Here is a 13,428-nt window from a genome sequence, read left to right as displayed (position 1 = left end):
CGTCTATTGTGCCGGAACAGCCCTCGACAGCATGGAAAAGTCCTCAACCTCTTCTCCTCTCCCTTTCAGCTGAACTCCATCCGCCTCCCCATATCCCTACCCCGTCTCCTCCTTCCACTCGTTCCGCCCATCACTCAGCCCATCCTCAATCCTCATCGTTTTACTGCATCCCACCATCATGTCCCGTACCTTAGAAAGCCAGTCTATCAGACTTGAAGGTGGGTCACTTTGTATCACCTTCGTTTCTTTTTTGATCCTCACACTCTATCTACAGTTATCAGGGCAAAAAATATCAAAATTCCTTCTGACCGCATTCCCGCTGGCATTTACGTAACTATCGATGTCCATTCGAGGAGACGCTGGAAATCAGCCATCGGAGTCTTATCATCCGACAAATCTGTAGCGTGGGGTGATACTGTAACCCTGTAAAATACATGGAAACTGTCGGATGTGGTTCGAGAACTGATCTTCGGTTTACAGGTCATCACAGGTGTCATCTGCATTATCAATTCAGATCAGGGTGTCCTATGAGCTCGATCGAATGCTAGGCAATGGCGAAGTCATCAGAAAACTCGAAACATCGGGGGATGAGTTGCTTGATCATGGAGATGAGCCTTTTGGTGAGTGATTCGCTCCTCATTCATGTACATACACTAACATCTCGTAGAACTGTCCTTTCCACCTGTTTGTGGTGTTCGCCCTTCCCTCACGCTGAAGGTTGCTGTTGTACATGCTTTGGACAACCTGGACGGTGCACTGTTTGATGTGAGTGATCCCAGACTCTATCCTGTCAGGTTTTTCTCACGGAACACCAACTGTAGGTCCTCGTAGACTGCGAGATTGCTCGAGACACGGATGCGGGCCACGCACGATTCGCCATACACATGACACGCAAGGGGGTCTCTCACCTGAACAATGCTGTAAAGCAGTTTCAGTTGGTTCTGGCCTGCTGTCCGGTCGGCCATCCTGACCACGCAGCAGCTCTCACGAACCTTGCGTGGGCCCGCCTTCGAGGTTATATTCGACAGGACCGCCAAGACATCGACAACATCACTTCCCTCTTGCGCGAAGCCCTTGCATTGCGTCCGCAGGGCCACCCCGATTGCGCATTATCCCTATACGGTCTCATTGAAGCATTGACCTGGCGCTACAGCAGGGAGCGCACTGCCGACTACATTCACGAATCCGTGCAGCTGTGCTGCAAGCTACTGCCCCTCTGTCCAGAGGGCACCCATTTTCGTAGCATTGGCGTAGACAACGAGGTCGATTATGTGATCACGCAATGCAATGATCTTCCAATTAAAGCATCTAATGAAGGCATCCGCCTTCGACGAAACGTGCTCGAACTCTGTCCTCTGGGTCATCAACACCGTCCCCGCGCCCTCGACAGGCTTGCATATGCCGTTTGGGTACGCTTTGACCAGCATGGCAGCATTGATGATCTAGAAGAGAGCATACAACTTGGTCGTGAAGCTGTTTCTCTGTGCCCCGAGGGACATTCCAGGCGTGATGCCTACCTGAATAACTTGGCATTCTCACTCGAGTCCCGCTTTGATCACCAAGGCAAATTTCATGACCTCAATGAGGCCATCACCTTGTACGAAGAAGCGCTGCGCCTGTGCCCTGTTGGGCACAAATGTCGTGGTTTCTTATTGGACAATCTAGGGAGCGCCCTCCGCAGCCGTTTCATCGAACGCGATGACATTGATGACATCACCCGAGCTATCAGCCTCCATCGCGAGGCATTGACGTTTCGCCCATCTGGGAATCCACGTCGTGACACCACGCTTGGCAACCTTGCCCTCGCGCTTCAAACCAGATTTCAAAATTCACATGTCAGCGAGGAATCTGCCGATGATCCTAACGAGGCTGTTGATTTGCACCGTGAATCCCTTCAGCTAAAGGGGCATGATCATCCCGAGCGCCATAGAACTCTTCGAAATTTGAGCTCGGCGCTCTGCGATCGTTTCACGCGAACTCGGAAGAATGAAGATGTCAAGGAGGCAATTGATCTCTGTGAAGAATCATTGTTGGTATTGCCTTCATTGCACCCGACTAGATACTTCAGCTATGTGTGGCTGAAGGGGGCCTATTTGTCTCGTTACCAAGTGCACAACAACCCTGTCGATTTGTCGCTTGCAGTGGAGAACTTCAGACTGGCATCAAGACATCCTACTCAAGGATTTCCACGACGCATTCAAACTGCCTTGAACTGGGTTGATGCAGCTGAGAGTCATCAACATGACTCTGCCCTCGAAGCGTACCAGATATGCTTGGAGCTTTTCGACAACCACGTGATGACGCGGTCGTCCATTATCTCACGGCGCGAAGCTGCAACCGCTTTTTACGGTGTACAGTCACTGCCAGTAGATGCAGCATCATGTGCCGTTCGTTATAATGATCCGCAACGAGCGGTCGAACTCGTGGAGCAGGGCCGTGGCCAGCAATGGTCGCTGGCCTCTCGCCTAAGGAGTCCACTCGAAGACCTCGAGTCCACGAATCCAATCCTAGCTCACAAGTTCTCAGAGCTCAGCAAGCATCTTTCTGACGCTCAAGGTTCCGCAATTAGTACAGACCGAGCTGCTGCTGATCGCGCAGCAATAAAGTACAGGAAACTGACAAAGGAGTGGGACGCTGCGGTAGCTGAAATACGGGATCTTCAAGCATTCTCACGATTTCTGCTCCCGCCATCGTTTGCAGAGTTGCAAGTGGCCGCACGTTATGGCCCAGTCATCATCCTCATTGCAAGTCAATACTCATGCAGCGCCATCATTGTCCCGACGTCAGGGGAACCCCACCACGTTGCCTTCCCACGCATCACTCTCGCAGATCTGGAGCAGCTCAAGGACGATTTTGCTACGGCAATCAGGCACACGGCTTGTATGCACCCAAGGGCGCCGAGGGAGAGGTTGCGAAGACGCTTGCGGATAGTATGGGACGAGATCATGCTACCCATCGTAAACGTCCTCCAGGATGACCTGAAATTGCAGCGTCAGTCTCGAATATGGCTTTGTCCGACGGCAGCCTTCACGTCCATTCCTCTACATGCAGCTAACCCCTTTCGGTCGAAGGCAGACCGCTCAGGGCCAGAGGCATGCCTGGAGGACATATTCATCTGTTCTTATACGCCAACGCTTTCGGCTCTGATCAGGTCTCGACAGAAGATGGAGACTTGCGTCACTCAGACCTTCGCAGCGATCGGACAAGGAGAACCGGGCGCAGGGCAAGGCAGTGTGCTCCCCGCTGTCAACAGCGAACTTAAGCTTGTCCAAAAACTCATTCCTCCCAACGTCAAGTTCACTAATCTTTCAAAAGACGAAGCCACTCAAGCAAGTGCACTCGACACTTTGCGACATAACACCTGGGTGCATCTCGCTTGTCACGGGAAGCAAGACCTTGAGCAGCCTTATAATTCAAGTTTCACCATGAGAGACAAACCTCTTACGCTACTCGACATCATGGAGAACAGTATTCCGCAAGCCGAATTCGCGTTCTTGTCGGCGTGTCATACCGCCGTCGGCGATGAGGAGACGCCTGATGAAGCCGTCCACCTCGCAGCTGGACTCCAGTTTTCTGGTTTCAAGAGCGTTGTGGGGACACTGTGGGGGGTCAATGACGCGCTCGCAAAACACTTTGTGGAAGCTTTCTATGAGAAGATGTTCGAGGATATGGAGGATGGTGTCATGGACTGCACGAAGGCGGCGCATGCAGTCAACTATGCTAGAAACTCCGTGAAGACGAAGGTGCCGCTCGAGCAGAGAATCGTTTTCGTTCACATTGGTATGTAGTTCCTACTGTATTGCTTTCGATTGGTACGGTTTTATGGGTTTTTTATATTGCATTCTCTTTCGTCCTGTTGTTTAGAGTCACGACCGTATTACTCTTACGCTCCTGTTATCACGCTTTCATATCCTCTCATGTTATTGTCCCCAAGTAACCTCACTCGAGTTATTGTGTACTCTAATCGTTTGCAGCCTCGTCTTCTGCTTGAGTATGTCGTACGAGTTGACGTAGGTCGACTTGCACCTTCAAGTCACACTATTCTTCAAGCTTCAGGCCTTCAAGGCCTTCTGTGCCATGCAGCCTTGACTAATCATCGCCAGCGTAATCAAACATCGAGTTGGAAGCAACAAATCACCCGCGCAGCCTAAGACACACTGATCGGGCCCTCATTCTTGCCATATGGCACCCACATCATGACTGGTGACGATATAACTGTCCGGCTGTGGGATGTAGCGATAGTGATGTCATTGCAGGAGTGGACCGAGAAAGATGGTTCGAGTTGAATGTTCCATCTCTCCCCCAGGATAGAAGGACAGCACCAGCATCTCAACCAACGCGCGGAAATTTTATTTCATTTGCTTCTCATCTAGCTTCAAACACGCTCTTTATAACCCCTCCTCATGATTGCAGCTCAACGTCAGTTTTACTAAGAAGATGCAGTGATATTAGTTTCTCTCTCTCTTCCCGTTCTGAGTCACTGATAAAACTTACCCTCGCGCTTTGTCAAAATTTCAGAAATTTATTTGTACAGATGTCAGATACATACACAAAGAACGTTGAGCGCAAGTCGGATTCATGATGTAGTCTTTACATAGTCTCGAGCCCGAATTCAAGTCTGTCCCAGGATTTGTCTGTTGAAAATGACAGAGTGAGGGTGGGGTCTGCTGTCGGTTCGTGAGAGCACCCACTGATGAATTGTTATGCGGTGATCACCATGAACATCACAAATTGTTAGTTGATGGTCCCCCAGAATCCAAGAAAAGATGTAAATTCATTTACCATGAGATAACGATCTCTATACAAGTCGGTGTACCAGATAGAAGGGGATTCGGTGCCCTTGAATTTCAGATTCTATGGGAAGTTAGTAATTGATCAGGTTGTGTCTGAGTTGGCGTACATACCAAATCAGAAGAACGTCCCATAGTGTTTGGAAATCTATTGCATTGCTGATAGCATTTCCGCCAGCGACAGGATAGTGACATATGTATGCGCAACTTAGGATGGAGCTTCAATTGTGTGATGCGCGCCACATGCAGTCTTTCGATTCTGTAAATAAATTAGTGACGTCCAAGTGTACTGCAAATGTTCGACCCAACTGCAGGCCCAGTCCACCTCCATGGTGCAAAAATATAGATGAAGGGATAACAAGCAGGAATGTGCATAGGAGATCGATCTAGCTTGAACAAGGTATGCTTCCAACGTGGTTCATACATCAGCTCCTGGGTGCGCTCATAACAGAGCCTGATAGAGTAGGAAGAAATACTCACCTGCGAGACGCCAGTACTTAATTCGTCTCGAAGTATGACCTTCTCACGCCCTCGGCATACGCAAGTTGACTCGGGCATCGACTGCTAGCGGATCTTTTCGAAACTGCCTGTAACGCTCCAGACTCGTTCAACGATCAACGTCGATTCGATCATGAGAATGATCGGGTCGCAAGCCGCTTCAGGTTGAACTGGACAACATAATGAGAAGACGAGTTAGCAGGGATCGATGTAGGATGCTGTGTCGAAGTGGAGCAGTTGAATGCGAAGACGACAACACTACAACGCACTGGAACACATGCACACCTACGTCGTGTCTGGTGGCCGAAGTGCAGGCTCCAGTTGCCTTGGAGGAGTCCTGATCAGTGGTGTCGAACGTGAAAATGGGGATTCTTCTGGGAAAAGGGCAATATCAAACGGTAACGGCGTTCGGGATATAGTGGAGATGCAACTTGAGATGAGGTATAGCAGGGCAGACAGGATCGACAAAAAATATGTGAGACAGGATGCTGACACTATCCTGATACCAGTGAGCCTACTCGCTTTCTCTCCATGTTAATCATCAAATTCGGCGAAGGCGCAGTTGTCAAAGTGTTGTCCAACCAACCGGTAATGGGTGTCTGTGCTTCTTTTTACCTGTTACCCTAGCTACCCCTCAGCTGGACGTGATGTTGCCGGGATATTCCGGCAAGCTGCATGTCCCGACACCTGAACATTCTTGGTACAGCTGACCTCTCCCTCTGGATTCCCTGAACACCATGCGGAGTGGTTTTCCAGACGAAAGTGAGCATTGCAAAGTGGACATGGTGGTGGGACACGTGGGATCCCTCCTGAGCGGCATCACTGACCCATCTACACCCATCCGACCCAAGGCTTCACACATCCTTCCTCGATTTCTTGACGGATCAATCACACAATGAAGAGTTTTTCTTCGAAGAAACAGCGCGACCTCACATTTGCGTTACTTTCAATGATGAAACGTGGTGTTCGCTTCAATATCTGTGATTCGAAAAGTTTTCGTATCTTCCCCAATAGTGAAGATTTCGAGCTGCGAGTTGAAAGGTGCATTCCCAGACACCTGTCTTATTCTTCTCAATTTTGGGTTGCGCACGTACAAGCAACAGCCTTCGACTGGGAGCTTGCCAAGGAAGTCAAATTGATTTTCGACCACGAGCGGCTGCTCTTCTGGATCGAGTCACTCGACCTGATCAATTCACTCGGCGGCGCAGTTTCTGTTGCACCATGCACCCCTTGGAGGCCACCACTACCGTAACAAGCAAACCCTTGGACCAATGCCTTCATTCACATTTCGTCCAACTCTACCCATGCACTGCTGACTTAACGGAGGGAGCATTCCATGACGACCGCAGCTCCCTTCTCCTGAATTGTGATGGATGAACGTAGGACCCAACCGTCGACTGTTATTTTGGATACCACACGCTTCTTGACACCCGTTTCATAGCCCTGTGACCGCATCTCTAGAGGAGATGCAGAGCTTGATTTGAGCCGCTGTATGGCAGATGGAGAACATTGGCAAAATTGCCGAGATGAGTGAGTTTTTTGCTGTCTCGCCTTTTCCGTCCTTCGCACTTACTGATATTAATACTTGCAGACTTTATTAACGATGATTGTATTCTATCGCTTGGTCCATTCCTGAGATGCAACGATACCAAGTGTACTATACTTTGCTCTTTATTCTATACCCACCCAGCATCTGGTCTGAGTTCAAGGTTGTCCGTGCGAACGACTTGCTCAAGAACTGACTGATGCTCACTCCATCAGAGATTTGATTGCGCGTATGGAATGGAGTAGATTATGTCTATATTCATGTATGCTTCCTCACAGCAGATTGAGGCACTGAATGAACATAATAATCATTCCGGTTCCTGTTGCATCTAGCACAAGTGGGCAGAAATATGGGCAAACTTGGTGGGACGAAATGTGTAATTCACTGTGTATGATGCACAGTACCACATATAATTGTGACATACATATTTACACAAGGGTGGTGAAGACGAGAGAACGGCGGAGATGGTGCATCCAAGGATATGCGGGACGTGAGGCGTGAAAGAATGTGGCACAAGAACAATCGGGATGAAGAAATAAACGAACGCAGAGCAACAGCAAGCGAGTGGGAACGAGATCGAAGAGTAGGAGCTGAGAGGAAAGAGGTTCTGGCGTGATAGACGACACTTGATTGGAAGGTACATTGGGCGTCCTCGTCAAGGACGTCTATTTCTGGGGAGAACAGGAAGAGTCTCGAGACTGCGATCATAAATGTGTGATGGTGTGAGTATATGGATGCATCCAGACTAATGGACTCACAATTCACAAAGCTGCACAGTGAGTACTAGTGGCCTCATGCTCTACATATATGAGGAGTTGCGTACAAGTGATTAGTTGTGACGTCGGGGAAGTCTGCAACGTTCGACAGCCTGATCAAACACGGAGAAGGATAATGGGTGGCTGTGCTGCTTCAACTTGGAAATTCATGTTTGCGTCCTCGTTCCATGTATCGTAAAGACTTCCTAGATCTCAAGTTGCTCATATGTTCTGACTACTGTTCGGGCTGGTTGCTATCACGCTTTCACTTGTTGTATCGTCCACTGCAAAGTGTAGCTATCTCATCTGAATTCGACCTGGATGCTCTCGCAAACCGTCTCCTCGGCACTAGGTCAGTTCAATCGGAAGTACTTTATGATCAATATGCAATTGGTGCGCGTCGTTTTCAGCGAACTCTTTGCAATATTATTACATTACGAAACACACTCGATTCTACTTGTTACCCTAATGTGCTGGATTACTTGCACGACTCAGTGCAGGAGTAGCTGAAGCATCACGATTCACAGGATGCTCCCAGTCTCACATAACCTTGCCGTGCCACTTTTGTCGATGGCAGGTTCTCCCGCTAACCCTTGCTGGTCGTCTTTTCATCTGAGCTCTTAGTCTAATTTAAATCATCCCGGCGTCTATTGTGCCGCACAGCCCTCGACAGCATGGAAAAGTCCTCAACCTCTTCTCCTCTCCCTTTCAGCTGAACTCCCCATATCCCTACCCCGTCTTCTCCTTCCACTCGTTCCGCCTATCACTCAGCCCATCCTCATTACTGCATCCCACCATCATGTCCGGTGCCTTAGAGAGCCAGTCTATCAGACTTGAAGGTGGGTCACTCTGTATCACCTTCGTTTCTTTATTGATCCTCACACTCTATCTACAGTTATCAGCGCAAAAAATATCAAAATTCCGTCTGACCGCATTCCCGCTGGCATTTACGTAACCATCGATGTCCACTCGAAGAGACGCTGGAAATCAGCCATCGGAGTCTTATCATCCGACAAATCTGTAGCGTGGGGTGATACTGTAACCCTGTAAAATACATGGAAACTGTCGGATGTGGTTCGAGAACTGATCTTCGGTTTACAGATCATCACAGGTGTCATCTGCATTATCAATCCAGATCAGGGTGTCCTATGAGCTCGATCGAATGCTAGGCAATGGCGAAGTCATCGGAAAACTCGAAACATCGGGGGATGAGTTGCTTGATCATGGTGATTCGCTCCTCATTCATGTACATGCACTAACATCTTGTAGAACTGTCCTTTCCACCTGTTTGTGGTGTTCGCCCTTCCCTCACGCTGATGGTTGCTGTTGTACATACTTTCGACAACCTGGACGGTTCTCTGTTTGATGCGAGTGATCCCAGACTCTATCCTGTTAGCTTTTACTCACGGAATATCAACTGTAGGTCCTCGTAGACTGCGAGATTGCCCGAGACACGGATGCGGGCCACGCACGATTCGCCATATACATGACACGCAAGGGGGTCTCTCACCTGAACAATGCTGTGAAGCAGTTTCAGTTGGTTCTGGCCTGCTGTCCGGTCGGCCATCCTGACCACGCAGCAGCTCTCACGAACCTTGCGTGGGCCCGCCTTCGAGGTTATATTCGACAGGACCTACAAGACATTGACAACATCACTTCCCTCTTCCGCGAAGTCCTTGCATTGCGTCCGCAGGGCCACCCCGACCGTGCATTATCTCTATATTGTCTCATTCTAGCATTGAACTGGTGCCACGACAGGGAGGACACCGCCGTCTGCATTCACGAATCGGCGCAGCTGTGCTGCAAGCTACTGCCCCTCTGTCCAGAGGGCACCTACCTTCGTAGCATTGGCATAGACAGCGAGGTCGATTATGTGATCCTGCAATGCAACACACTTCCGATTGAAGCGTCTAATGAAGGCATCCACCTTCGACGAAACGTGCTCGAACTCTGTCCTCCGGGCCATCAACACCGTCCCGACGCCCTCGACAATCTTGCACACTCCGTTTGGGTACGCTTTTACCAGCATGGCAGCATTGATGATCTAGAAGAGAGCATACAACTTGGTCGTGAAGCTGTTTCTCTGTGCCCCGAGGAACATTCCAGGCGTAATACCTACCTGAATAACTTGGCATTCTCACTCGACTCCCGCTTTGATCACCAAGGCAAATTTGATGACCTCGATGAGGCCATCACCTTGTACGAAGAAGCACTGCGCCTGTGCCCTGTTGGGCACGAATCTCGTGGTTTCTCATTGGACAACCTAGGGCTTGCCCTCCGCAGCCGTTTCAACCAACGGGATGACATTGATGACATCACACGAGCTATCAGCCTCCATCGCGAGGCATTGACGTTGCGCCCATCTGGGAATTCAAGTCGTGACACCATGCTTAACAACCTTGCCCTCGCGCTTCAAACCAGATTTGAAAAATCACATGTCAGCGAGGAATCTGCCAAGGATCTTAACGAGGCCATTGATCTGTATCGTGAATCCCTTCGGCTAAATGGGCATGATGATCCCGAACGCCATATAACTCTTCACAATTTGAGCTCGGCGCTCTGCGATCGTTTCACGCGAACTCGGAAGGATGAAGATGTCAAGGAGGCGATTGATCTCTGTGAAGAATCATTGTTGGCATTGCCTTCATTTCACCCAGATAGATACTTCAGCTATATGCGGCTGCAGAAGGCCTATTTGTCTCGTTACCGAGTGCGCGACAACCCTGTCGATTTGTCGCTTGCAGTGGAGAACTTCAGACTGGCATCAGGACATCCTACTCAAGGATTTCCACGACGTATTCAAACCGCCTTGAACTGGGTTGATCATGCTGAGAATCATCATCATGACTCTGCCCTCGAAGCGTACCAGATATGCTTGGAGCTTTTCGACAACCATGTGATGACGCGATCGTCGATTATCTCACGGCGCGAAGCTGCAACCGCTTTTCACGGTGTACAGTCACTGCCAGTAGATGCAGCATCATGTGCCGTTCGTTCTAATGATCTGCAACGAGCGGTCGAACTCGTGGAGCAGGGCCGTGGCCAGCAATGGTCGCTGGCCTCTCGCCTGAGGAGTCCGCTCGAAGACCTCGAGTTCACAAATCCCAACCTAGCTCAGAAGTTTTCAGAGCTCAGCAAGCGTCTGTCTGACGCTCAAGGATCCGCAGGCAGCACAGACCGAGCTGCAGCGGATCGCGCAGCAATCAAGTACAGGAAACTGACGAATCAATGGGACGCTGTGGTAGCTGAAATCCGTAATGTTCAAGCTTTCTCGCGATTCCTGCTCCCGCCATCGTATGCAGAGTTGCAAGTGGCAGCACGTTATGGCCCAGTCATCATCCTCATTGCAAGTCAATACTCATGCAGCGCCATCATTGTCCCGACGTCAGGAGAGCCCCAACATGTTCCCTTGCCGACGATCACTCTCGCAGATCTGGAGAATCTCAAGGGTCGCTTTGCCTGGGCAATACGGCAAGCATCTCAGATGGGCCTGACAGAGTCGAGGACCGACCTCATAGTACTCTTACGGGTAGTATGGGATGATATCATGCTACCTATCGTCAATGTACTCGAGCACATTCTCGAATTAAAGCGCCGGTCTCGTATCTGGCTATGTCCAACTGCAGCTTTCACATCTATTCCTCTCCACGCAGCTCACCCCTTTAAAACGAAGGCAGATCGCTCTGGGAGGGAGCCATGCCTGGAAGATCTCTACATCTGCTCGTACACGCCTACACTTTCGGCTCTGATCAGATCTAGACAGATGATGAAGAAATGTGCAAATCCGTCCTTCGTGGCGATCGGACAGGGTCAACCTGGTTCAGGGAATGGCAAGGAACTTCTGGCTGTTGACAGTGAGCTCGAGCTCGTCCGGAAGCTCGTCCCTGCGACGGCCATGTGTACCACTATTTCTGGCGACTCAGCCACGCGAGCAGGTGCACTCGAAGCTTTGGAACAGAATTCATGGGTGCACCTTGCATGTCATGGCAAGCAAGACCACGACCAGCCTTACAATTCTCATTTTGTCATGAGAGACAAACCTCTCACGTTGCTTGATATCATGGAGAAAGACATTCCGTACGCCGAGTTCGCGTTCTTGTCGGCGTGTCATACCGCTGCCGGCGATGAGGAGACGCCTGACGAAGTCATCCATCTCGCAGCTGGTATCCAATTTTCAGGATTCAAGAGTGTCGTTGGCACGCTATGGGAGGTCGACGATGCTGTCGCAAAACACGTTGTCGAAGCTTTCTACACGACTTTGTTTGAGGGTTCGAAGGATGGGGGTGTCATGGACTGCACGAAGGCGGCGCGGGCACTCAACCATGCTAAGCGTGCCGTGATGAAGAAAGTGCCGCTCGAGCAGAGAATTGTTTTCATTCATATCGGTGTGTAGGTCCTGTTGTATTGTCTTCATATGGTGCGGTTTCATGGGTTTTTAATGTTGCATTCCCATTCGTCCTGTCGTTCATAGTCACGACCGTGATATTCCTGCATTCCTTTTGTCTCGTTCTCGTATCTTCTCGTGTTATCGTCCCCTTATATCTTCCCCTAAGTTCTTGTGTACTCCAATCGTTTGCAGCTTCGTCTTCTGCTTGAACACATAGTACGAGCCTACTCAGGCCGACTCCCACCTTCCAGTGACATTGTTCTTCAAGCTTCAGGCTTTCAAATCCTTCTGCGCCATGCAACCTCAACTAACCACCACCAATGTAATCGGACATGCGCAGTGCACCCATCGAAGTCGTACTGTGACTTCGTCGATCAGGGATTATATTCATTTGCTATTGTGATACACTCATAAATTGAATGCCGATCACTTGTACGGCTCGATACTCCTCCTAAACTCATCTATCCTCAAGCCTACCTCTTGTCAACGTTATGACAAAGTCGTCATTATTCTGAGCAACGGGCGCATTCACTGGTGCCTATCACCACCGTCAGGCTTTCTGGCACATCTCGCGGTCGTTTCGCATGCAAAAATTACAGCTGGATGTGGGGATGACTGTCAATGTTGCTGCTGGACAGATTCGAGGTAGTGGGTATGGCTCTGCACACTGTAGGATTAGCTTGGGAGACACGATAAGCACGAGGATACGCGAGCATGCTTACCAATAGATGCCATGCTAGATGCAGTTGCGGAAGTAGGCCCTGGAGATCCTTGCTAACGTGTAAGTAAATATTACTCGCTCGTGGTTGAAGGCTTCAAACCGTCGAAGTTAACCAATTGGATGATTCATTGAGTATCCTCAACATGAAGTGTGTCGTCTACGCTCCTGTCAAAAGAACTCTGGAAGGAGCCAGCGGCAATATCCTGTAAAGCAGAGGTGAAAGAGAACAGCTCGCGTTCGATGCCCTATCCACTCGCTGCCCTCGCCTCCTCGTTTGAGATAGGTGTTTAGGCGTGGATGGGATGAGGACAATGGGACTTCCTAGAACTGGTAAACAATTTTTAAAGAAATAAAAGACCACCGTTGATTAGCACTTGTGACTGCTTCGACACGCCAAACTGGAACCCATCGATTAGAACAAGGGTTTGCAGGTCTTCGGTGAATGGTGTGATGTCCCTGGTGAGTGCTGTGTACGGTTATTTCCTGCAGAACGGTCTGGATTCTGGAATAAATCAGTGTCAAATCACAAACGAAATCGATTTGCTTACAAAAAGCGCTCAGAGAGGACACCATTCTAGGAGATGAGAAGCAAACCTCAGAAGATCACGCCGCATAAGGTGAGAAAAACTTGCCCAGCCGTCAGTGCTCGTCGGTCACAACCTGGAGTCGCAGGACGGACATCCATCCTCCTTAGCGTTTCTGGAAGAGAGTGCCATCACGTTCGAGGACAG

General features: G+C 49.7%; 2 protein-coding genes across 2 annotated transcripts; both read left to right on the top strand.

Moving 5' to 3' along the window:
- Window positions 1–178: 178 nt before the first annotated feature.
- DEU56DRAFT_754766 (CHAT domain-containing protein) lies at window positions 179–4,151 on the top strand (the record flags this gene model as incomplete). Its single annotated transcript, XM_041349849.1, has 6 exons — window positions 179–218; window positions 275–417; window positions 515–620; window positions 668–765; window positions 822–3,780; window positions 4,015–4,151. The coding sequence occupies 6 exons, from the start codon at window positions 179–181 to the stop codon at window positions 4,149–4,151; spliced, it is 3,483 nt and encodes a 1,160-aa protein (XP_041210192.1).
- Window positions 4,152–8,772: 4,621 nt separating this feature from the next.
- DEU56DRAFT_262588 (CHAT domain-containing protein) lies at window positions 8,773–12,164 on the top strand. Its single transcript, XM_041345354.1, has 2 exons — window positions 8,773–8,956; window positions 9,013–12,164. Exons 1-2 carry the CDS (start codon window positions 8,906–8,908, stop codon window positions 11,980–11,982), a joined length of 3,021 nt encoding a protein of 1,006 aa, XP_041210191.1. The 5' UTR covers window positions 8,773–8,905; the 3' UTR covers window positions 11,983–12,164.
- Window positions 12,165–13,428: the final 1,264 nt, after the last annotated feature.

Source organism: Suillus clintonianus (assembly GCF_016758775.1).
Source record: "Suillus clintonianus strain FC179 chromosome Unknown DEU56scaffold_23, whole genome shotgun sequence".
NCBI lineage: Eukaryota > Fungi > Basidiomycota > Agaricomycetes > Boletales > Suillaceae > Suillus > Suillus clintonianus.
This window is presented reverse-complemented; position numbering and strand designations above follow the sequence as displayed.